Source organism: Orcinus orca, chromosome 19 (genome assembly GCF_937001465.1).
Source record: "Orcinus orca chromosome 19, mOrcOrc1.1, whole genome shotgun sequence".
NCBI lineage: Eukaryota > Metazoa > Chordata > Mammalia > Artiodactyla > Delphinidae > Orcinus > Orcinus orca.
The window spans coordinates 47,202,243-47,227,827 of record NC_064577.1 but is presented as its reverse complement, the minus strand read 5'-3'; the positions used below and the strand labels follow the sequence as shown (position 1 = coordinate 47,227,827).

General features: G+C 45.5%; 2 protein-coding genes across 2 annotated transcripts; one reads left to right on the top strand and one right to left on the bottom strand.

The window, feature by feature from the left end:
- Nucleotides 1-268: 268 nt before the first annotated feature.
- On the bottom strand, nt 269-2,341 carry LOC101274262 (C-C motif chemokine 4). Its single transcript, XM_004271704.4, has 3 exons — nt 1,833-2,341; nt 1,221-1,335; nt 269-645 (listed from the first exon to the last, which is right to left on the bottom strand). The coding sequence occupies exons 1-3, from the start codon at nt 1,906-1,908 to the stop codon at nt 558-560; spliced, it is 279 nt and encodes a 92-aa protein (XP_004271752.1). The 5' UTR covers nt 1,909-2,341; the 3' UTR covers nt 269-557.
- Nucleotides 2,342-12,715: 10,374 nt separating this feature from the next.
- On the top strand, nt 12,716-14,581 carry LOC101274027 (C-C motif chemokine 3-like). The gene is made up of 3 exons (XM_004271703.3): nt 12,716-12,860; nt 13,514-13,628; nt 14,035-14,581. Exons 1-3 carry the CDS (start codon nt 12,785-12,787, stop codon nt 14,123-14,125), a joined length of 282 nt encoding a protein of 93 aa, XP_004271751.1. The 5' UTR covers nt 12,716-12,784; the 3' UTR covers nt 14,126-14,581.
- The last annotated feature ends 11,004 nt before the right edge of the window (nt 14,582-25,585 follow it).

Genomic DNA, 25,585 nt, shown 5'->3' with positions numbered 1-25,585 from the left:
GGTGCACCCCAAGCAGACCTACATGCCTTAGCAAGTCACATCACCTCTGTGCCTCTGTTTCTACATCCGTAAAATTGAGGATAACAGTCCCTACTTCATAAGGGTGTTAAAATCCTTGCTAAAAGTATTAAGTGAAGTTTGTATCTCTAGACATTTTAGCCCATATTAAGGACTCAGTAATTGCTCATTCTTATTGTGTTTGGAAACTATTCATAATAGCAGGCAATTCCCTTTACCGCAAATCAAATTAAAACACGAAGAAACTGTCTACATTTTTAAAAAATTTTATTAACACTTGGACTCAATTACATTATCCATGTATCCGCAATAGCAGAGAAACAGTGATGGTGGACCATCCCCATGGGGGACACATGTCCTTTGGCAAAACAAACATAAATAGTGGGAAACAACACCAAATACAATAATAACATAGTACGTAATAAAGATTAAATTAAGAGAAGGAACAGGGACTGCCGGGAGGGGTCGTGAGTGTGGAGAGGGTGCGTCGGGCTCAGGTGATCTTTCCTGCAGAACACTTGCCCCGCCCTCAGAGCGGCTCAGTTCAGTTCAAGGTCATCCATGTACTCCTGGACCCAGGGATCACTGGGGTTGGCGCACACCTGCCTGCCCTTTTTGGTTTGGAATCTGTGGAGCAAAGAGTGGACAGGTTAGAATCCCATGGGACCTTGCCTGTGGCGGGTATCTCCCTGTCCTTCACCATGGCTCATGCTGGACAGCCTACTGGGTGAGAAGACCCTTCCTGGGGTGCTGCTGGGACCTGATTCCTTGTAACTTCCTCCTTGGGTTTAGCTGTGGCCTCCTGAGTTGCCCAGATTAGGAACCAATGAGTTTTGCAATCAATGTGGACATATCTCCCCATTCATTCCCTGCTGCCCCTAGCAATGACTTTGGCACGTGTTTTCTAAGTATGGTTTAAGAATTCAGCCCACATCTTCTATCATCTTTTTGACCTTCCCTGTTTTCCTGGCCTCTAGCTAACTTCCTCCCCGGAAAGCACCTTCCCCTCCTTTAGCTCCCACCCAGCCCTCTCCAGGTCTCAGCAGGTGACACCATGACCTGTTCCTCACTGCTTTCAGGGAGGCCTTCAGCCCTGACACCTGCCTCCCTACTGCTTCATCTCCCCTCACCTCAAACAGGCCCCCTTTTCTAATCCTGCCCTCACCCTCGCCTCCAAGAAAGGCCCCAGGGTTGATACTCACACCACAGCTGGCTGGGAGCAGAGACTGCTGGTCTCGTAATAATCGATCACAAAGTGGCGAGGAAGCTTCCGCAGGGTGTAGGAGAAGCAGCAGGCAGTGGGAGGGTCTGAGCCCACTGGGAAGAAAGGCCGAGGTGAGACAGAAGCTCTACCCAGAGCTATTCATTTTGGCTTCTAGTTATAGATATTCAAAGGGCATCCCTGTGGATCTGCCAGATCCCCAAATATGGTCCCTTGTATCTAATCCCACCCACTCTGAGTAGGAGTCTTATTCTGAATAGAGAATCCTAGGAGAAGACCGAAAGGATTCTAGAAGGTTCTGGCTGTATTGGGTCTTAGAGCACAGGTCTAACTCCCTTCATTTTACAGATGGGGAAACCAAGGCACAGAGAGAGACAGGGACTTGCTTAAACCAGTCTATGGGTTGCTATTTCTTAAGAAAACGGGAACTTGAATATTACTGAGTGTCTACCAGACTCTACGTTTACCTGCAGCCTACTTAGGAATCTTCCCTTTTGTCCCATCCCCAGATGTTAGTGTTGGACCAGCCCCAACTAGAAAAGTCAGCGCTGCCTACATCCTGGCTCAGTGGCAGCTGGAAGAATGGACTTACTTGGTGCTGAGAGAGCCGGAGAGCAGAAAGCAGCTGAGAGCACGAGGAAGGAGAGGACAGTCAGGCAGAGCTTCATGGTCGTGGTTGAGGAGAGACTTGCCTGGAGCTCGGACTGCAGAACCCAGAAGCTTCAGAACCCTTCTGTGCTCTGTGCTGATACTGAGTTGGGAGCCCTTCTTTATAGGAACTCTGAGGCCTGGGACAGAGATGGGGGAGAGTGGAATTTCCAGGGTACAGATGATGTCATGGTGCCAATAAGGAAACTGAAGCTAGCTGGCTGAGGACCTCTGCACAGCTTTCTTTTCCCCAGCAGTGTCATCACGGAGGAAAGCGGAGGGAGGTGTAGGAGAGAAGAAGTGGGCTGAACCCTAGAGGGAAGTGGTATACCAAAGGCAGTGACTGAGGCTTGGGGGAGAATTGCACACCCAACAAGAAAGATAGAACCTTCACACCTGCTAGAAGGGGCTTGTAGATGAGAACCATCATGCTCTTGGTGGTTAGCACCTCCAGAAGCTTGAGACTTCATGTCAGTCTTTCTAGGGTCGCCACAGGCCTGGCCCCAAGAAGGGGAGGAAGCCAGGATTCCATGTCCCACTGCAGGCCTCCTTCTGCCAGGCAGAGTGAACTTTAGTGCCCTGTATATTTCCTTGGGCATAACGAAAGTGTCCAGCTTCTGTCCAGTGTGCAGAAGGCCCCAGCAGAAGTAGCTTCTACACAGCGAACATTTACTATGTGTCAGGCACTAGGCAAGCTGCGTTATACACATACATCTAACCCTACCATAACCCTGAGCAGGGTGTGATTATTCCCCTGAAGCAATGAGATTCAGAGGACAGAACAGGGTTCAGTGATAATCTCAAGGCCACACAGCTGTTAAGTGGCAGTGCCAAGATTTGGACTGAGGTTCATCTGACTCTAAAATCCATTTTCTTTCTACCCTGTCATCTCCAGAACAAATATAGAATGTGACCACAGAGAGAGAAACTGCTGGCCCCCTAGGGGCCACGCCACACACAAAGACCCATCTTATCAGGGCTGAATACAGGAAAGGGGTGTGGTCCATCTGTCCCAAAGAATGCAAAAGAAATCACGATTTCAGTGTGCTCCCTTGGGCCAGTAACAGAAAAGGAGAAAGAAATCAGGAAGAATCAAGTGTAGACCCGGATAAAGAATGTTCTTGCAGTATAAAAACGGAATTGGGTCAAGCCGGCAATGAATTCATCTATGCTACAGATAAAGTACATAATCTAAGCCTGTGGGTGTTTCCCAGACATCCACAGGGAATTCCTTGTGTACTTGTAAAGCCCTGCCTGGGCCTGAAGGTGACTACATGAAGCTTCCAAAGGCCAGGAATACAGTAGTGCATGAATCAGGGCAAATGAGGGCCATTAGGATGATGGGATCAAGACCTCTATCCACCTTCAGCTCAACCACTCTGATCCACCTGCTCACCCGCAGTCCCACATTGCTACCTGCCTCTGCTTTGAACAGGAAGAATGAAGAGTGAAAAGAGGGAGCCAGGCCTCCTGGGTGCTGTAGAGATGTGGGATAGAAGGAGTCAGAGCAGCATCTCGGAGCATTTCGGTGTCACTAAATAAAGTACAATGTCTTCCTACTTCATCACTCTCCTCTCTCCCTGCTCCCACCACCTACACATGCACACAGACTGTACTTCTTTTCTTTATCCTTTCTGCCCTCACTCCTTTCTTCCTGTGAGTCTTGCTTCAAGTGTTCTGATCTTCACCAAGACCCCCATCCCCAACTCTAACACTCTACAATCTCTGATATCACTTATGCAAGTATCTCTCGTGGTCTCTCCTGGTTGATGGAGTTTCATCTTCATGCGTCAAGAACCTTGCTTCAAGGGAAGAAGGATGTGTCTCGTGGTACCCGGAATCTACACAGACTTCGTTATCCTGGCATTTCCATTCAACCCAATTGAGTAGTCACCTGTTCTTTGTCAGGACAGACAGAGCTGAATGACGACCCATCGCTGCCCTCAGAGTCCTTAGTCTAGTGATGGTGCTGACAGTGACAGAAATCACTGTCTCGTGAGATGGAATAAGGTATGTGTCATGTCAGAGGTAGAAACAAAATGTCAGAGAGCCCAAAGGATGGAGAAAACCATCTCTTGGCTGTAAATGAATAGTTCCAGGTCAAGACTAAATCCACTGTGCACTAAGGAAGAGCCCTTGACGTGGAGACCTCCGTCTACATGAGTGGGGAGCGCTGATCTTCAAGCCATGGAAGGACATAACTCTTATGAAAATACATAAGAAGAATGATGATAGATAAGAGTGGGTGATTAGCCACGCAGTGCGTTTGTTGATTTTTGCCTCCTAGCCTTAGATTTGATCTTTGGCTCATGCAGGCAAAATTTTTTTATTCATGAAGGTCTTAACAATAATGCTGTGTTCACACCAGTGAACGTTCACACAGGGAGTACAAAGGCTTGTGTCAAAATGTTTAGCTAAATCAATGGCCTCCAAGGTTTATACATTGAGGCCATTTCTAAGTAATAGTCGATAGAGAATGATAACAAATGCCTCTCAAATACACAACCAAAAAAGTGCTCATCTCCTCTAGAGAACCTTCCCTGACCTCTCTTCCAACTGAACTCTGTACCTCCCTTTGTGCTACCTCCATCACATCACCTATAAAATATCTGCCTACTTGGTTGTCTCTGCTCCTAGAAAGGGAGTTCCTTAATGCAGAAACTGGGTTATGCTTATCTCTGTGTACACAGCAGGTATTTTTTAAATTTATTTATTTATTTTTATTTTTGGCTGTCTTGGGTCTTTGTTGCTGTGCGTGAGCTTTTCTCTGGTTGTGGTGAGCGGGGGCTACACTTCGTTGCAGTGCTTGGGCTTCTCATTGGGTGGCTTCTCTTGTTGCAGAGCATAGGCTCTAGGCGCGCGGGCTTCAGTAGTTGTGGCACTTGGGCTCAGTAGTTGTGGTTCGCAGGCTGTAGAGTGCAGGCTCAGTAGTAGTGGCGGACAGGCTTAGCTGCTCCGTGGCATGTGGGATCTTCCCGGACCAGGGCTTGAACCCATGTCCCCTGCATTGGCAGGCGGATTCTTAACCACTGCACCACCAGGGAAGCCCTACACAGTAGGTATTAATAAGTGTCCAGAGGCAGCTCAAACTACCAGTTTTAATGGGAGGGGGTGTGATAGGTAATATGGACTCTGGACATGAAGTCCATTTAGTCAAATGAAGTATGAATTAACTAGGCATCTGACACTCTATCCAGAATATGATTCCCCAGCCTTGATGGGAGTCACTCCTCCTCCTTCTTCCTCAACCCACATGCCCAGTGGTTTCATGGTAAAGGATACTATTCTAGGACTCAGCTCTTTCCAGCTCAGGGATGTGAGAAGTGACAGCGAGAGTTAACCATGGTTCCAGAGTGCCCCACGGGCATACTGTGGGCCACCCCCTCACTCCTGAGCAGGGAAGTCCTCCACTTCCCCTCACTCGTGCTGATAAGAGGTTTCCCCTCCCACGCCCTTGACGGCCACTGTGGTCGAAACTCCATCCTGGGAATTTTCACATCTGTTTTGTCATTTTGTCCTCCCAGCCTCCCCAGTGGTCCTGAAAGCAGGACCAGTGGCCACAGCAGTAACAAGACCTTCCAAAGGTCTTTGGATTTCCCTCAGCATATCCATGTCTATGGTTTTATCTGATCCCAATCTGTTTTGCCATGGCTCAGATTAGGAAGCAAGACCTAGAAAAGTTAAAAAACTTGATTAAGGTTACATAGGATATGTGTCAAGACCCAATTTCTTCCAACTCCTGGTCCAGAGATGACCAAACTTCTTTGACAGGTGTGACCCTTTGAGATCACACGTGGGAAGTCTCTGAAGGTACCAGACTCTCAGAAGAGATTACAATCCTGCTGAGGGGCGGGAAGCAGAGGTGGGCAATCCCGACATGCTGTGCTTTTGTGGAAGGAGAGTGCTGAGATGCAAGTGTAGGAGAGACCATTGGGTGTCGGGACCGAGAGACTTAGCCACTAGGAAGTGGAGTGCCCGGAACTAGAGAATTCCTTGTGAGTGAATGTTGCAACTGCAAAGCCAAGGGGATCTGGAATATATGGTTGTTCTGCCAAGACAATAAACTAAGAAAAGGTAAATCCTTTAGTCTTGCCGATATGGTAGCCAAATCCCTTGGAGAGAATGGGAGCAGAAACTGGATTGCAGATTGAAGAAATAAGTACACAATTATTCGAAGTGCAGGGTTCAGGATGGAGTCCATAGGACAGTGAGCTGGTTGAAGCCATTCATCAGTGATGGTCCCAATCTTCTTAAAGTGGAAATGTGCCTTTGTCACCGGCCACAGACCTGCTCTTTAGCTGTCAAAGGTGAAGGGCAGGGCTCCCCTGGTGGCGCAGTGGTTAAGAATCCGCCTGCCAGTGCAGGGGACACGGGTTTGAGCCCTGGTCCGGGAAGATCCCACATGCCGCGGAGCAACTAAGCCCGTGCACCACAACTACTGAGCCCGTGGGCCACAACTACTGAGCCCGCGTGCCACAACTACTGAAGCCTGCACACCTAGAGCCCGTGCTCTGCAACAAGAGAAGCCATGACAATGAGAAGCCCACGCACCACAACAAAGAGCAGCCCCCGCTCACCGCAACTAGAGAAAGCCTGCGCACAGCAACGAAGACCCAACGCAGCCAAAAATAAATAAATTTAATAAAAAAGAAAAACTTTATAAGAAACAAAATTAGCATGCATGATGTTTCAGTGTGGGGATATTCCAAACTTTTATACCAAAATTTATATTTAACCAATCTGTTACTTAGCCCATTCAGGTTGTTCTAACCTTCCTCTATTCTAAATTGAGCTGAGACTTGAAGGATGATTAACCAGGAAGAGTGTGAGGGTGGGGTCATTCAGGCAAAGAACAAGAGACCCGTGCTTTTTAAAATATATAAAATAGATTACTTGAAATATTGCAGTTATAATGATAATAGTAACTAACACATAACACTTACTATGAGCCAGTCATGTTCTAAGCCTTTATAGATATTAATGCATTTCACCCTCACAGCAGTGCTCTGAGGTAGGTACTGTTATTATCCCCTTTCACACATGAGGACACTGAAGCACAGAGAGGTAAGTAACCTACTGAAGGTAAGTAACACACAGCTCGTACATGACAGATTTTGAAATGATACCAAGAAGGTATGGCTCCAGAGCGTAAATAAATCAGAAAAGAGAAATGTGTTTCTTATAAATTTATGTTAAAGTTTAATGGCCAAAGTTGTGTTATTATGATGTAAAATATCTTTCGGTTTTGCATTTTGCATGTCTTTGAATAGTGCAATCCATGGATTTCTCTCTTTTCCTTAGAAAATTAAGGTAATTAAACAGTGGTTTCCTTTATTTGGTCTAAATACTAATCTCTGCAGCTTTCACGGGATATACCCATGCTTATAGAATTTCACTCTGCCCTGTGATCTACACGAAAGGGAAATTGTGCTTTGCCAAGTGACACCTGGTTCATAAAAAGCAGAGCAGAGACCTGCATTTTTAAGGAATCACATGTAGTTTAGAGAGCTGAGTCTTTGTTTCCAGGAAGTCTGAAGGTGGCAAGAAACAAGGCCAAAGGGGGAGACAGAGGTCAGGTCACAGATGGGAAGCTTCCATTTCATGCTGGAAACAAGGTAGACTGTTTGAAGGGTTTTCAACAGAGAGAGACAGAGACTGATTCGATCAAAATCACTTCAAATGCCTTGTGCTGGACAAATTGAAGAGAGGCAACTGGAGGAAAAAGCAATTGACAGGACACTCTTGTCATGACAAGAAGTGACAAGGACCCACCTAAGACAGTGGCAATGGGAAAGATGAGAAGTAGATACACTTAATTTCAAGTATACAACAGAGTCAGTAGTTGAATAGATGGAGGAGATGAGGGGGAGGGAGGAGTCAGGGTGACTCCCAGCTTTCTGGCTTGGAAACCTGGTAAGAGGGAATGCTTTTTACTGAGTCACAGAAGGAGGAGCAGGGGGACAGGTGGAAGGTACCAAGTACCAAGGGGACCAGTACATCTTGGTACCAGTACCAAGATGTACGCCCTGATCTGCGTGCACGTGCACATGCACGCACACACACACACACACACACAAAATGGCCAGAGGAGAATGACAAGAAGAACTCAAGATAGGAAAGGGCCTGGCTGCAGAAAGAAGGGGCTGCGTCAGTGAGACACTGTCTCTCTAGGATGCTAGAAATGGGCCCCCAGGATATTTTCTCTGCCCACATGAAAGGCAGGGCCAAGCCTGCTGCAGCCTGACTCTGTGGACCACAGCTGGAAAAAAGGAGGCCAAGGCCGGGCCAAAAAAGGGTGTCATTATCAATGAGCCCATCCATGGAACCACTGCTGCCAAAGGGAGAGAGCTGAGATTGACGCCTGGGGATGTAGAGCTATGGGACCGGAAACTGGAACGAAACCAATCCATCAGGGCCAGGGCACAGGAAACAATGAGGAGGTGAGCAGAGCCGGACTAGGCAGAGGTGTTGCAGAACCTGAATTATTCAGCCAGAATTCCCTGTTCTCGTGGCTGGGATGTTCTGCTGGACTGAGGTGGGGCCTCAAAGAGGCTGGAACGAACCAGAAAGCTAGGACACAAATCAAGGACCTCCATGCTGAAGGATCCACCATGTTGACCGTTGGCCAGTTTCTGTGATCACCACGTAAGAGATCTTGGTGGTCCCCAAAGATCAAGACCTTGACACCACGGCCTTTCTGATCCTTTATATAATATTAGTATTTCAACTCCCTAGTGAGACGTTGGCCATAATACACACTGTTCGTCAAATCAATGAACCATTCATTCACCAAATACTTATTAATGCATTGCGATTACTGTTGGAGATACATTGTTAAATAATGTAGACACTGAAATGTAAAACTGACTAATTCCATCTCTCTGATCCTGGGCAAGTCATTTTACCTGGGAACATTAATTTACCTCCTAGGATATTTCTGAGACCCTTCCAACTCATCCATCCTAAGGTTTCCTTACATTATTCATTAAATATGTGCATACGGAGCACATACTCTGCATACAAGTATGTTATTTTCCTGATCCAAATAAAAACATATATGACAAAGAGCTATTTCCTGGTTTTAGGATTGATATGAAAAATCTTACAAATATATAATCACTAAGATAGAATTTTATATTTATCAAAAAGAATAAAATTATAAGACATAGAGACTATGTCAGAAAATTAACCATGTTATAATCAACATGTGTTAGAATTTGGTTTAAGTCCACCAAGACATGGTATGAATTTGGTTTAAAATCAACAGGACATTCAATAGGCACATGAAAAGATGCTCAACATCACTAATTATTAGAGAAATGCAAATCAAAAGTACAATGAGGTATCACCTCACACCGGTCAAAATAGCCATCATTAAAATGTCTACAAATAATAAATGCTGGAGAGGGTGTGGAGAAAAGGAACCCTCTTACACTGTTGGTGGGAATATAAATTTGTACAACCACTATGGAAAACAGTATGGAGGTTCCTTAAATAACAAAAAATAGAGTTACCATATGATCCAGAAATCCCACTCCTGGGCATGTATCCGGAAAAGATGAAAACTCTAACTGGAAAAGAAATAAGCACCCCAATGTTCACAGCAGAACTATTTTCAATAGCTAAGATGTGGAAGCAACCTAAATGTCTATTGACAGATGAATGAATAAAGAAGATGTGGTATACAGACACACAAACACACACATACACACACACACATATGCATGCACAATGGAATACTACTCAGCCATAAAGAATGAAATAATGCCATTTGCTGCAACATGGATGGACCTAGAGATTACCATACTAAGTGAGTAAGTCAGAGAAAGACAAATATCGTATGATATCACTTATACGTGGAATCTAAATTATGATACAAATGAGCTTATTTATAAAACAGAAACAGACTCACAGACATAGAAAACAAACTTATGGTTACCAAAGGGGAAAGGCAGGGGCAGGGTTGTGGAAGGGATAAATTAAGGAGTTTGGGATTAGTAGATACAAACTACTATATATAAAATAACAAGGACCTACTTATAGCACAGGGAACTATATTCCAATATCTTGGAATAAACCTTAACAGAAAAGAATATGAAAGAATATATATAACTGAATCACTTTGCTGTACACCAGAAACTAACACAACATTGTAAATCCACTATACTCCAATAATAATCTAAAAATAAATAAAATCAACAGGTCTAGATTTTTGAAGAGACAATTACAAAGATAACTATCACACAATGTGGAAAGTGCTGTAATGGCAGAGCTAAATAATAAAGTCCATTATCAGAAACGTGATTGACTCAGCAGTTTCCATTTCCTTCTTCTCAACCTCCTCAACTCAGAGACGCCTGCTCTCAGAAACTAAATCACGAGTGTGAACGGGGTTCCCCCAAGAAGTAAATGAGGGAATTCAATTCAGGGTATCGACTGAGGGCTGGGGCAGAGGGGGTGGACGTTGAGGAGGAGGCATTGTCTGTGACCTGGAGTTTCCAGTGAAGCAACTGATAGACTCCATATTCTGGAATTGACAGTAACAAAGGAAGACAGCTGGATGCTACAGCCCCAGTGAAACCTGCCATTGCCCCAAATCTTGCCTTTGCTGCACCTCCCTCGGACCAGCATTAGCAATCATAGGGATGGGATGGAAACACAGCCCATGTGTTTTAAGAGAAGTAACTCTACGGACACAGGAAGGACAGAATTCCTCAGGTGTGGTCTCACTCTGCTTATGTCTTATCTCCTCCATTGTTCTAACTCCTTTTGGGGGAATTCAAAGCCCTCTTGGTTTGGTCCTAATGCAGCTTCTTCATCCATATTTGCCCCTCCACCGTGCAGCTACTCTGAAGGACTCACTCCTCCCTCTGACCCAGCAATTTCACACCTGTGACTCTGCATTAGCAGGCCAGGCCATCTACTGCCACACCATCTATATATGTTCAAATCCTGTGTCTCTTTCAAGACCCAATCAAAATTCCATCCCTTCCGTGACGCCTTTCCCTATCCTCCCAAGGGAGACCATGACTCCCTCTTCCTCACATTCTGAGCTTTCATTTATTTTTCTCCTGAGAATCTTAGCAGTTTCTGTTAAGTGCTGTGGTTATCTGTTTATACTCTACCTGCTCCTACTAGACTGGGGGCACCTAGAGGATAAAGATCATTAGAAAGGATAAACCATAATTAAAAAGAATATATATATATATATATGTGTGTGTGTGTATAACTGAATCACTTTGCTGTACAGCAGAAATTAACACAATATTGTAAATCAACTATACATCAATAACATTTTTTAAAAGATCACTAGAAAGAACTAAATCTATTTCTCAATGTAAAATGTGATTTATGCCCACTAATTCTGTAATAATAAAGGATGGAAAAGAAAATATATACATCTGGCTAAGAAAGTAGACTCTTTTACACCACTGAAATTATGAGTTGAAAAGAGTAGGAAAGGAACACTGCTCCGAATTTGGCATTACTTACGTAAATATCTTACAGGTTCCTCAAAATAGTTCAGAGAAATGGAAATCAAGACTTCATTTTAGCAAAGACCATTCGAAAGAAACCTTAGTATATTTATCCAAAAATTCTTTCAAATTAAACATCTGCCAACAACCTACCTTCCAACTGGTGGTGTTGGAAATGTTTTAAGACAGAATGTGTTCATAAATCTGTGGGCTGACCAGGAAGGTAATACATTCTTACTCCAAAAAAAAAAAAAAGAGAAAATTCCAGAAAAAAAAGGAAAACAAAATCGCCCATTCATCCGTCACACAGCGTTAAGTACTAATGATGCTTTGGGCATTTATTGCCAATGTTTTTTATTTTTTCCATGCCTAGACCATATATCTGTGTGTGTGTATACACACACACAATTTATGGTTACAATATTTATCATATATGTGTATGTACACATATACACATACATATTTGTATAATTCTTCATCTTACACAGTTGGTATAATTTTTATCTTACTTTTTGACAACTGATGTTACGATTATATTTATGCTACTTCATTTAGTTTAAGGGCTTAATAACAAACATTCCAGTGGATATATCATAACTGAGTTTATCATTCCCTGATAGAGGAAAATTTAGGTTTCCTTATTTAGAGTTATAAATGTTGCTGGGTCAGCACCTTCCTGCCTGAAGATGCCTCCACATTTGGCCCTGTTTCTTTAGAACTCTTTCCTAGGAATGCGATCTCTAGGTTAGTGGGTATAAATATGTTTAGGCTTCTGACATATTAACACCCGCATCTAATGCCTCTTTATGATTTTCAACTAGTGTTTAACCCAGTGCCCCTGGTCACTCGGTGACTGATGACTGGACCCATGATGGAAACATGACCTCATGCTTCCTAGTCCCCTAGCGTGGATTCCTTGATTCAGTCCCTTGCATCCAAGGGAAGCTTGTGCCACCCTCCAGGGCAGTATCACACCTGCCCCATCCTTGTGGTTAGAGCAGCTGGGGAAACGCAGCAGTTTCAGCTCTGTGGAAAGGTCAGAGCTGGAGAAGTCATGAGGGGAAGGGACCGGCTGAGAATAGCCCTGGGTGGACACACACCCCTCTGCCGCCGCTCACAGGGGAAACCATTTCCTCACATGAAACCAGAACAAGTCATGTGTTGCGGGCTGAGACTCGTAGCTGACAGCTGCTATTCTTGGATATCCTGAGCCCCTGTGGTTGCCACGGACCCTGAGTTATGAAACCGTGTGAAAGCATCACGACGCTTAAAAATTTCCTTCCTCACTCCCAGATTCCACTTCCCATCCATCAGGGCTGCCTATAAAGAGCTGGGGAGATGGCCTCTCACTAAAGAAGGACGCAGGCAGCAGCGAGCACCCAGTGCCACACTCAAGGCCACACTCTGTCTGCGCAGCATCATGGAGGTGCCCGCTGCTGCCCTCGCCGTCCTCCTCTGCCCCACGGCCCTCTGCAGCCAGGTCTTCTTGGCACCATGTGAGTCTGTGCAGTAGTTGCAGGGGTCCCCACACCAAACTTTACTTGGCCTTGAGAGCCCCCAAGAGAAAATAAAGATCTTCTTAAAGGGTTATGAAACATTTTGGCCTTTCTCTTCAAGATTTTAATTTTTATCTTTATAAAGGGGTCCTCCGATCTGGAGCCAGGGTTGGGGAGTTACAGTCCCATTTTACAGATGGTAAAATGGGGACCTAAACAAAAGAGTTGGCAGGAGGCAGAATCCAAATCTGGTTACTGCCCCATGGTGTCAGTCTTCCAGTAACTCACGCTAAGTCCCCCCAAGAGTTTGTCCCTTGGATGTCTCATGAGAGCTGTCCAAGGTTTTTCTTTTGCTGGGGTGTGACTTCTTGAACCAGAAACAATTTCCTGAAGGGAGATGTGATAAGAACAGTCTGTTTGGATGTCTGGAGCACACAGAGAAAGAGAGAGCCCACAGTGCAGAGTCAAAAATAAAGAAGGATGCAGACAGAAACAAGGACAGAGACAGGGATATTTCTAGGGAAAAATGCCCAGCGCCTTCCAGTGACCTGTCTCCCAGTCTGTGCCCTAAGCCAGGCTGTCTCTCTCCTTCCGAGTCTTCCTCATCCTGTTCTGAACTATGACTCAGCCTCATTCTGTCCCTTCCTCCACAGTTGAGGTTGACACCCTAACGGCCTGCTGCTTCTCCTATACTGCCTGGCAGCTTCCTCGCGAATTCGTAGCTGACTGTTTTGAGACCAGCAGCCAGTGCTCCAAGCCCGGTGTCATGTGAGTGCCAGTCTTCCCGCCCACCTCTGGGGAGATGGGATGTTGGATGGGAGTCAGCCCCCAAGGGCACAGACAGGCCAGGGGCGCCATCCTGGCAAGCCCAGCCCTCCGGGGCCTATCAAGTATACAGGACCCAGGTCTCTGAGCTGTGACCTGACCCGGCCAGGCTTGCAGAGTCAGGGGGTGCTAGGCCAGCCCAGAGGGAGGGAGGGGAAGAAGGAGGCTGCATCCTCTGAGGGGCCCCCTGAGTCAGGGAGAGCGTCTCTCTGGACTGAGGTAGGCAGAGGGTCCCCGAGGGAGTGGCAGGCCCTGGGCCTCCCAGGAGAGAGGGGTGGAGGGACCACAGGGAGCCCAGGATCCCCCTGCTGGATTCCTCAGTGTGTAATTCTTTTGTCCTTCTCCAAAGCTTCCAAACCAAAAGAGGCCGGCAGCTCTGTGCCAACCCCAGTGAGGACTGGGTCCAGGAATACATCACTGACCTGGAGCCGAATGCCTGAGTGGCCTGGGAGTTTTGAGGAACCCAGTGACCTCAGTGGCCCGACTGGGCAGCAGGGGTCTGAGCCTTGGAAACACCCCTGTCACCTCCACAGCTACCTCTCCTGTGTGCTGCTTGTTTCCAAACAGCAACACTCCGGGACTCGCTCCTAACTTAGATTGCAACTTATTTATATACAATATTAATATTTAATTTTTGTAATTTAATTTCAGTGTCCCACTGTGTCTGGGACTGTGTGCTCCAAGAGGTCCCAAGACACCTTTTCACAGACCTTCCCCTCCCCATTCACTTGCACTCTGCTGACAATTGACTGTCGGCAGCTTGTTCTACGCAGAGATGGTGCCAATGCCACCAGACTGACAATCGTGTATTGGATGTTTCCGTTCAGTGCTGTGTTCAGCAAAGCGAAATAATACAGATGCTCTTTTGAAAAGTAAACTGGCATTGAGTTTGGTTTTGTTTATCTGGCAAATCAGAATCGCTGGTTGACTTTCTCCTAAAGACAAATATCATGATATTGCTTATATGTGGAATCTAGAAAAATGGTACAAGTGAACCTATTTACAAAACAGAAATTGAGTCACAGATATAGAAAACAAACTTATGGTTACCAATGGGGAAGAGGGGGATAAATTGGGAGATTGAGATTGACATATACACACTACTATATATAAAAGATAACTAATAAGAACCTACTGTATAGCACAGGGAACTCTATTTGGTGCTCTGTAATGTCCTATATGGGAATGGAGTCTAGAAGAGAGTGGATATGTGTATACGTATGGCTGATTCACTTTGCCATACAGCAGAAACTAACACAACATTGTAAATCACTATACTCCAATAAAAAATGTAATTAAAAAAAAGAATCACAGGTTGAAAGGAATAGTAGGTTAAAGTATAGGAAGATGGGAAATGGAGGAAAATTGGGAGAGATGGAAGGGGGCTACCACAGAGCTACTCTGCTTTACACTTGTGAATGAAAAATGTTGCCTGCTGTATCAGTAAACAAAGAATGTTGCAGCCATCAAGCCATCACCTTACAGCTGCCCCCCTCCGGAGGTACGCCCTGAGGGAATTCAGGATAGAAACAAGTTGCCCACCATCTAGCAGTCAGCTGCTGCTGCCACCCTCAATGGTGCATCCTGAGGAAACTCAGGATGAGAAAACACAAGATACTGGCCCCAGATAGCTGAGGTTCATATCAAAAGAATGATTTCAGTGAGCCCAGTCTCCTGCATCTTCCCATACATACAAAAGCACTAAATTCCTTAACCTGAGACAGCTGGTTTTCTTTAATTAACAGTAATCTTTTGATGTTCCGACTACCTGGTCTTTGTTGCAAAAACTCCTATATATCCCGGCTCCCCTCTTGCCTCTTCAGAGCAGTCCCTCAGAGTTATCTGAGGTGCTGTGTCCTGGGCTTAAGCGCTCAGTTTTGTCTATCAATAAAACGTAACTCTTAACTTTTAGGTTGTGCATTTTTTTCAGTCAACACTCTGGAGCCACATTTCCAGAACATTTAAATTACGACTATTTTATGAATCAAATCATAATGTACATGAATGGATACCATTAAGAAGAGTATTCATAATACATATTTACGATAAATCAAACTTTCTGAATAACAGTTACTAACATATTAGAGACTTACTCCAGGCTGAGTGCTTTTTCTGCCGTGTTCATTTGCTCCTCACAATGACCTAGTATAGTTTAAGTACTATTAATATTTTCATTTGACAGAAGAGTAAACTGGGGCTGGGGCTCAGAGAGGTTAAGCAAATTGGCCAAGATCACACAGCAAGTAAGCGGCACAACTGAGTTCCAAAACTAGATTTTGATGTAACTACAGACTTTGCTCTTAACCAGTAACCAAGTTATTTCCCAAAATGTAATCCACCTGTACTCAAATTACAAGCAATGATTGTTTAATCCACTCACGTCAGAATTTTTAGGTGTGGACCTGGGAATTGATATTTCTACCAAGCTTCAGGTGTTCCACATGCATGTTAACAGCTGAGAACCACTGAAATAGTCAATAGAGTTCACTGCTCTTTTCCAAATGCAGTGCACATCTGCATATGGTAACAGGTATATTGTACATTATTTTCCTAGAATCCATGCTCCACAAAATACATGGCTAATGTTAGAGAAGGAAAAGATAACCAGCCTACATGTGGAGCAGGATTCTGTTTATAGGTTTACTGTGACAACTCAGTTATTTAATAGATAGGTTGCCTGAGTTATAACTATAAGAAATGTACACTGAGCTCGGGTCCTTCCGGCAGAAGGAGGAGAAATGCTAAAGACTTGTGTGAAAACCAAACATGTATTAATTTTTATGACCCACAATTGTTTCATGTTGTTTAAAATAATCTAATTTTTGTACCCCAAATTAGTTTAGAATTGTAGTGATGAAACTTTTAGAGTACAATTCAACACTACTGCTAAGCAAACATTAAAATGCACACACTATTGGACCAAGATACCGTTTGCCCTGATTCCATTTCTAGGCATCTGTTTTGTAGCAACACTGCCAGAGGACAGGACTATACATAGACACAAAGATATTCTTTTTTTTTTTTTTTTTTGCGGTACGCCGGCCTCTCACTGTTGTGGCCTCTCCCGTTGCGGAGCACAGGCTCTGGACGCGCAGGCTCAGCGGCCGTGGCTCATGGGCCCAGCCGCTCCGCGGCATGTGGGATCTTCCCGGACCAGGGCACGAACCAGTGTCCCCTGCATCGGCAGGCGGACTCTCAACCACTGCACCACCAGGGAAGCCTTCCTTTTTTTTTTTTTAATCTTTATTGGAGTATAATTGCTTTACAATGTTGTGTTAATTTCTGCTGTATAACAAAGTGAATCAGCTATATGTATACATATATCCCATATCCCCTCCCTCTTGCGTCTCCCTCCTACCCTCCCTATCCCACCGCTCTAGGTGGTCACAAAGCACTGAGCTGATCTCCCTGTGCTATGCAGCTGCTTCCCACTAGCTATCTATTTTACGTTTGGTAGTGTATATATGTCAATGCTACTCTCTCACTTTGTCCCAGCTTCCCCTTCCCCCTCCCCGTGTCTTCAAGTGCATTCTCTATGTCTTTGTCTTTATTCCTGTCCTGCCCATAGGTACATCAGACACAAAGATATTCTTTGCAGCACGGTTTGTAAACAGCAAGCAAATGGGAACAACCATTTAAACCAGTAGAAGATTACATCAGAAGAGAATTGAGATGCCCACCAATGGACTATTCTGTGGTTAGTAAAAAGGATAACACACATCTATACCTATGGAAAGTGTCCATAATATTAGGTGCAAAATGTATATCTGTTTACATCTAGTATATGCATATATACTCTACATATATGCTACAGAACTACATGTATCGAATGACATTATTTTTGCTTTTATTTTAAAAAACCATATATACATATATATTTACAAAGGCACATATTTGGAAAGATACATATCAAATAGCTAACTATGGTTTCTTAGAGGAAATGGGATTTTTATTCTTTTTTCTTTAAAGGAATGGGGACTCTTCCTTTTTATTTTCTGTACTTTTTATGTGATTTAGTTTTCAATGAGCATGTATTGCTCACCTCTCCAGTCTCATCTTACCCACCCTTCGACAGGTGATATTCCATCCATCAAAACTACTTTCTGGTTGAGATTCTGAGTTGACACAAAGAAAAGAGAGCTCAGCTTAGCTCACAGTCTTGATGCCATAATGGCTTTTATATAACGAGGACAATACAAGGAGCAAGTCCTTTCGCCCAAGGCTTTCATATCACCCGCACACGCGCACACACGCACACACACACACAGAGCTCCTCCTAGAAAACATTTTATAACCCCCTTCCTTTACGGGGGCCCCATTCCCCTAACACCATTACCACCCACACCATGACAAGTGCGAAGATTCTATCAGGAGAATGAGAGGAACAAACTTTGTCCCCAAAGAAGCAGTGAGGCTGTCATCACTTCTTCTCTATTGGCTTCCAGCATCTAAGGGACAAACAAAATCTGCTCGTTTACGCTGCACTGCTTCTCAAGGTCCAGCAGCCCAAAGGCTAATGAAAGCTAACCCGTGCCCAATCACTCAACACAAGTGTTGCGAACAAAAAGTGTAAATAGAATAAAGACCCCTGTGAGGGAGCGGGGAGCGTGGGAATTGCACTATTAACCAATGTAGAGGGCATTTCTGAGTCCGAGACTTGACTGAAGTGCTTAGTCAGCCTCTCGGGTTGACCTCCTTGGGGGTTGACCTCCCTGGGGGTTGACCTCCCTGGGGACTGTCCTCTGTGGACACACATGTGTGCCAGCGAGGAGCCCTTTTCGGGAGCTGCCAACTTCTTATCCACGTGAGTTAGGAGCCTGGAGTTTGCCTCAGGTGTTGGGCAGCTAACTTCGGCTGTGCTGTGCTGCGCTGCATGCGGGATCTTAGTTCCCCCACCAGGGATCGAACCCGTGCCCCTTGCATGGGGAGAGCAGAGTCCTAACCACTGGACCGCCAGGGAAGTCCCGCAAATAATGCCCATCTAATGACAGCAGGCTTCTGATCTATTCCATGAGCTCAATAACCCAAAAGGGAGAGCTTGCCTGGTCATATACCTTGCATTTTACCTGGTGTTGGGAATGTGTTTCCTAGCATGGGCCTCAATACTACAGTCACCCCTACACCCCTACCTCTAGCCACGTGGCGGAAGAGCGCTGCCTCCATTCCGGCCCCTGCAGAGATGGAGCAACATGCAAAAGTGATGAATATTTGATGCCCAAAGCCACGCCTTCCCTGCCCCTTTACAAGGAGCTGACTGTCCACTTCAAATAAGGAAGACAAATATTTCACAGGAGAGGGTGGAGAGAGGGACTTAGGACCCATAGTCAGAGCTCAGGATTCTCTCCTGTTAAGTCTCTCACCTCCCTGCCTCTATTCACGTTAACTTTAGACTGAAGTCGAAGTATCTGCATTTACAGCCCTTAGAGACTCCAGATTACTGACAACAGTTGACAGACTGGAAAGGCCTTTCTTAGCAAAGCTGAATTGTTTCCCTTTTTCAATGTCAGATAAGCCCATTTCAAAGCAGCCTGAGCTCTTTCTTAAAGAATTTTACTTAATGGAAAAAAAAAAAAAGATTTTTACTGAGATGCAATAGACCACAGGTCAACCAGCACCAGCAGTACCATGTGAGAGCGGTTCTCAAAAGGTCCTGCCCAGACCACAGCAGGAGCATCTGGGAACCATTAGAAATGCAAGTTCTAAGCAAACACCCCCCCCCACCCCCGCCCTGGGCTTCCCCCTTTAGGGGGTGGTGCCCAGCAATCTGTGTCTAACAAGCCTCCAGGTAATTCCCAGACACACCAAACCACTTCCACTTAACAAAGTCCTCACCAAACTCCCTGCTTTTTCAGTTCAGCTAACCCCATGCTTCAGTCACGAGCTGTTACTTTTAACAGACTCTGTATCTCTGCACAGATACAGAACTCTGTATTTCTCAGGGTATTAGTAGTTGCAAGAAGGAAAACAAACAAGCAAACCTACCTCAAAGAGACTGGAATAAATGAACCCTGTGGTTCCAAGATCAAAGGGGACAGGGAGGCTCTGGCTCCAGGAAAGGCTGGATGCAGCAGCCCTGTGATGCCCTGCAGGTCCCGTTTTCTCTTTCTGACCTCCCTTCCATGTACGAGTCCCAGGATAGCTGCCGGTACCTTCCAGTGTCACATGAATTCTTGTTCATTTTCTTCAGGGAAGAGAGACGCTGTGCCTCCCTTGGAAAAAAAAAAATCACTGGGTTCTTTCAGATTTGACTGACAGGTCAGAAATCCAATTCCTAACCAATCACTGTGGCTAAGGGGATGGGTTTCATTGATTTGCTTAAGCTAATCAAGGCACATACCTTCATCATGGTTGGATGAATTTCACATAAATCTGAGAATTATGAGCAAGAATCGCTTCCCAAAGGAACCGTGGGTTTCTGGTATCAAGAAGGATGTAGCGTAGGTGCTGGTCAGGAAAAACATGTTCTCACTATGTGTTTGTTTTTCCTATAGATTTTTTTCTTGAGTTAACAACACTAACACTTTGGGTGTGATAAACATGTCTTCTCCTTTGCTCTCTAGATTAGAAACTTTTAGTCTTCTCCGTTCCTGAATGACTTTACTTTTAAGAAGATGCTGATTTGTATATTTCCTGTTGCCCTATAAATGACTATTGCCCAAATCTGAGGCAAAAGAGACATTAAGCTCTTCATAGTGGCAAAGTCACCACCAGAAAATAGGGCTACATGTTCATCCCAGGACACACTAAGTGGGGTAGAACTGGTCCTGCCACAAACACTACCCACCCTGCTTCATAAAAGCGGAAGACGGGGGAAAGAGGAAAATGAGAGAACTCTCAGAATAATGAATCATCATTACTGAAATTGCCCATATTGAGGAAGAGAGGAGAATCCTTTACTATTAGACAGACTAAGGGGTAGATGGCAGGGGACACATCACACCTGCTGCTTCTGTTCCCCCTCTTTCCTGGGAACAGCATCCACAAAAAAATATTATATAGAATTGACCACATCCCCAGACATGGGGTAGGTCCTGATTAAAATAAGCCTATTTGCATCTTGGGTTGTTTTTTTTTTAACTTATCATTAGAACTTAAGCATTTCCCATGTCATTGTATTGTTTGTAAAGGCTCCCTAAGAGCCAACCAAGTGAAGATACCATAATTTTCTTTGCCATTTCCATATTGTAGACGATTTAAATTGGGTCCAATTTTAAATTGTTATGAATATGCTGGGGACCAAATACTCTTATGCATAAACTTTCTTCCATATTTGAATGTATTTATATAGGAAATAGATTCCTAGACACGGATTATCTTGGTCAAAGGCTAAGATCATTTTAAGGTTCCTTACATGTAAGGTTCCTAACATGTCTTTTTTTTTTTTTTTTTGGCTGCATTCGGTCTTTGTTGCTGCGCGCGGGCTTTCTCTAGTTGCATCGAGTGGGGGCTACTCTTTGTTGCAGTGCGCACACTTCTCACCGAGGTAGCTTCTCTTTGTTGTGGAGCACGGACTCTAGGTGCATGGGCTTCAGTAGTTGTGGCGCACGGACTTAGTTGCTCTGTGGCATGTGGGATCTTCCCAGACCAGGGCTCGAACCTGTGTCCTCTGCATTGGCAGGTGGGTTCTTAACCACTGTGCCACCAGGGAAGTCCACCTAACATGTCTTTATCCTCTTTGCTTTGTGTTTATTGAGAGCCCTGATGAACCTCTCTTGAATGAGTGAGTGTCTGAAAAGCAGCCTGCCCTCTCATCACTCCTGAAGCCCAGGCTTTGATAATACAACTCTGTCTACTTGGGTGTGGTTTAAATTGGGTTGTGCTGCTCAGGACTCATGGCATCATTGCAAATGCCACATCTATGCAGTTAGAACAGCTGTGGAATAACAAGTTTCTGCTGGGGGAAATTATGACTATAGGGCTCTACAGAGAAAGAACCAACTAAGTGTGGTCCCACAATGACACATCTCATCTCCTCTCGCCATGGAAACCACTTCCCCATAAACAGCCCCAGTTAAGTGAGCACTTGAACTATTCTTGCAAATACCCTGAGCCTTGTGGTTACCCAAGACCCCTCTTGCATATACAAGTCAACAAGGCACAACTGGGCTTAAAAACTTCCTCTCTCATCACCCCGAGTTTCTATCTCCCAATAGTCCACCACTTAGGTCTTAAGAGTAGGGGACATTAACACACCATTGTAAAGCAATTATACTCCAATAAAGATGTTAAAAAAAAAAAGAGTAGGGGATGTTGCTTAGACCCCAGAAGGAGGCTGGCAACAGCGAGTTGTTCTGGCCCACACTCTTGAGCCCTTACTGCCCTCCTCACCAGGGCTCTCTGCTCCCAGCCCTCCTCTCACAAGTGTCCTCCTGCTGACATTTGCTGTCGTCCCCCCACTTTCTGGCTCAGATCAGACCACATGTACGGAGGTACCAAGTGAAATACAGGACTTCCCAAGGGGTTTTCAAAAATGCCCTGGGCTATCTGTTCAGGGGGGCTTCTCTTTCCAAAGGAGTTCTAGCTTTCTATTCTATGTACCCAGAAGGAAGGGTGGGGGCTTGTCCTATAGTGGGAGTGGGAAAATTGGGTGGGTTTTCAATAGGAGGCAGAATCCAGCTTCAGGTGGTTCCCAGTGATCAGCTAAGTAACCTCAGTGCCACCTTATAGGTGATTTACAGAGATAGTCTCTTGCTGGAAAAAATCTCTTCTTAGACCAGGAAAAATCTCTTCTTAGAACAGATTAAGGTTCCCAAATGGAATTGGAACAAGAGACAGACTGTTCAATTAGCTGCATTCTCTGCAGAAGGAGATGGAGACTAAACCTAAGATTAGAGCAAATAAGCGATAGAGGAAGTGGTCCAAGGTGGTGATTTAGGGAGATCCCAAACTCACCTCCTCCCACAGACATGCTGTATCTGTAGCTACGTACCGAACAATTTCCTCTGCAGAAGACCTGAAAACTACCTGAGCAGCTACTTCACATCAGCAAACAGAAAAGAGCGACAGTGGATAGCAGGGCAAGGTGGCGGAATGGAAAGACCCTGAGCTCACCTTCTCTCACAGGCACACCAAAATTACAACTACTTACAGAGCACCTATCAATGAAAAAGACAAGAACCTACCAAACTAGATGTTCTATTACTAAAGATATAGAGAAAGAACCACAACAAGACAGGAGCAGAGGATTCACCGTACAGTCAAGACCCATACACCCAGGTGGGCAACCCACAAACAGGAGAATAATTACAATTACAGAGGTTCTCCCCAAGGAGTGAGGGGTCTGAGCCCCACATTGAGCTCCCCAGGCCAGGAGTCCTGGGCCAGGAAGACGAGCTCCTAGAACATTTGTCTTTGAAGGCCAGCTTTTGGGAGTCCCAGAGGGCTGTGGGAAATAAAGATTCCACTCTTAAAGGGTGCACACAAAAATCTCACATGCTCCAGGACCCAGGATAGAAGGAGCCTGGGTCAGACGTACCTGCTGATCTTGGAGAGCCTCCCAGAGAGGCGGGAGGCAACTGCAGGTCACCCCGGGGACACAGACACCAGCAGCAGCCATTTTGGGGAGCTCATTCTACCATGTGGACACTGGTGCTGGCAGGTGCCATGCTGGAATCCTCCCTCTAGCTTATTAGCCTCAGATCCAGCCCCATCCATGCCCACCAGCCCACAGACACCAGTCCTGGGACACCTCAGGCCAAGCTACTAACTGGGCAGGGACACAGCCCCACCCACCACCAGATAGGCTGCCTTAAGACCCGCTGAGCCCACGGCCTCCCCTGAACACAGCCTTATACACCAGAGGGCCCAGGACCAAGCCCCACACACCAGTGAGCAGGCACTAGATCTGGGACCCCCAGAGCCCTATAGCCAGAGACCCCAGGACCCAGGTCCACCCACCAGAGGGCAGACACCAGCCTCAGAATGTCCAGCTCCTCCCACCAGCAAGCCTGCTCTAGATTCAAAATCAGTCTCACCCACCAGTGTGTTAACATGAGCCCCAGGAAAACCTTGCCCAATACCTGTGGACCCAGCCTACTCACCAGCAGGCCAGCACCAGCCCTCAGACCAGCTGGGCCCTGGCTCCACCCACCAGTGAGCCTACTCTAAACTCAGAACCAGCCTCACCCACCAGCGGGCAGGTACCAGGCCTAGGAAAACTGCAGCTCCATAGACTGCAGACCCAGCCCACCCACCAGCAGGCCAGCACCAGCCTGGGACTGACCAGACACAGGCTCTGCCCAACAGCATGCCAACACAAGCTTTGGGATACCCTAGACCCCACAGCCAGCTGTGTCAGAAATCATTCCTACCCACCAGCAGTCTGACACCAGCTCTGGGATCCCTGGGCCCTGCAGCCAGACCCCAGGATCCAACTCTGCCCAACTGTGGGCCAGCACGAGCCTCAGGACCCAGATTCAACCACTGGTGGGTGGGCACCAGTCCAGGGATCTCCTGTGCCCCAACTCCACCCACTAGTGAGCCAGCATTAGCACCAGGGTCCCCCCAGCGTTCTGCAGCCAGCCTGACCCTTGACCCTACCCTCTGACCCGGCCCCCCCAAGGAGTGGCTGGCGGCCTCCACACAAGGGAGGGCCTGGCAACCAAACAGACCAGGAGCCAGCCAAGCCTACCAGACCACCCACAGTAGTCAGCCCACCACAACAGAAGGATCCAAGCAGCCCACATAGGGCACACCCCTAGAGGATATAGCTCTAGTAACCAGAGGGGAGTGCACTGCTGAGACTCACAGGACATCACTTCACATATAAAGACACACAGAATGAAAGAGAGGGGATGGAAAATGTTATTCCATGCAAATAGAAATCAAGAGAAAGCTGGGGGGACTCCCCTGGTGGCGCAGCGGTTAAGAACCCGCCTGCCAATGCAGGGGACACAGGTTCAAGCCCTGGTCCACGAAGATCCCACATGTTACGGAGCAACTAAGCCCATGAGCCACATCTACTGAGCCCATGCACCACAACTACTGAAGCCCATGCCTACAGCCCATGCTCTGCAACAAGAGAAGCCACCGCAATGAGAAGCCCATGCACCGCAATGAAGAGTAACCCCTGCTCGCCGCAACTAGAGAAAGCCCACGGGCAGCAACAAAGACCCAACACAGCCATAAATAAATAAATAAATAAGTATTTTTTAAAAAGAGAGAAAGCTGGGATAGCAATACTTATAGCAGACAAAATAGACTTTAAAACAAAGACTGTTACCAGAGACCAAGAAGGACATTACATGATGATCAAGAAATCAATCAAAGAATATATAAAAATTGTATATATATATACACCCACATAGGAGTACCTATATACATAAAGCAAATATTAACAAACATAAAGAGAGAAACTGACAGTAACACAATAATAGTAAGGGACTTTAACTCCCACTTATATCAATGGACAGATCATCCAGACAGAATATCAACAAAGAAACACTGGCCATAAGTGACACATTAAACCTAATAGATATATATAGTACATTCCATCCAAAGGCATCAGAGTACACATTCTTTTCAAGTGCACATGGAACATTCTCCAGGATAGATCATATGCTATACCACAAAACAAGCCTCAGTAAATTTAAGAAAACTGAAATCGTATCAAGCATCTTTTCCAACCACAGTGCTATGAGACTAGAAATCAACTACAAGAAAAAAACTGCAAAAAACACAAACAAGTGGAGGCTAAAGAACATGTTAATAAACAACTAATGGCTCACTGAAGAAATCAATGAAGTAATCAAAAAATACCTGAAAACAAATGAAAACCAAAAGCCAATGATCCAAAATCTATGGGATGCAGCAAAAGTAGTTCTAAGAGGAAAGTTTATAGCAATACAAGTTTACCTCAGGAGACAAAAAATATCTCAAATAAACAACCTAACCTTACACCT

Bases quoted from the DNA above. Each gene is read 5' to 3' on its own strand.
- LOC101274027 (XM_004271703.3), top strand. From the start codon at position 12,785: ATGGAGGTGCCCGCTGCTGCCCTCGCCGTCCTCCTCTGCCCCACGGCC. The intron at 12,861-13,513 runs GTGAGTCTGTGC...CTTCCTCCACAG, and splicing joins CCAGGTCTTCTTGGCACCAT to TTGAGGTTGACACCCTAACG. The intron at 13,629-14,034 runs GTGAGTGCCAGT...CCTTCTCCAAAG, and splicing joins TGCTCCAAGCCCGGTGTCAT to CTTCCAAACCAAAAGAGGCC.
- LOC101274262 (XM_004271704.4), bottom strand. From the start codon at position 1,908: ATGAAGCTCTGCCTGACTGTCCTCTCCTTCCTCGTGCTCTCAGCTGCT. The intron at 1,336-1,832 runs GTAAGTCCATTC...CTTTCTTCCCAG, and splicing joins TCCGGCTCTCTCAGCACCAA to TGGGCTCAGACCCTCCCACT. The intron at 646-1,220 runs GTGAGTATCAAC...TTTGCTCCACAG, and splicing joins TGCTCCCAGCCAGCTGTGGT to ATTCCAAACCAAAAAGGGCA.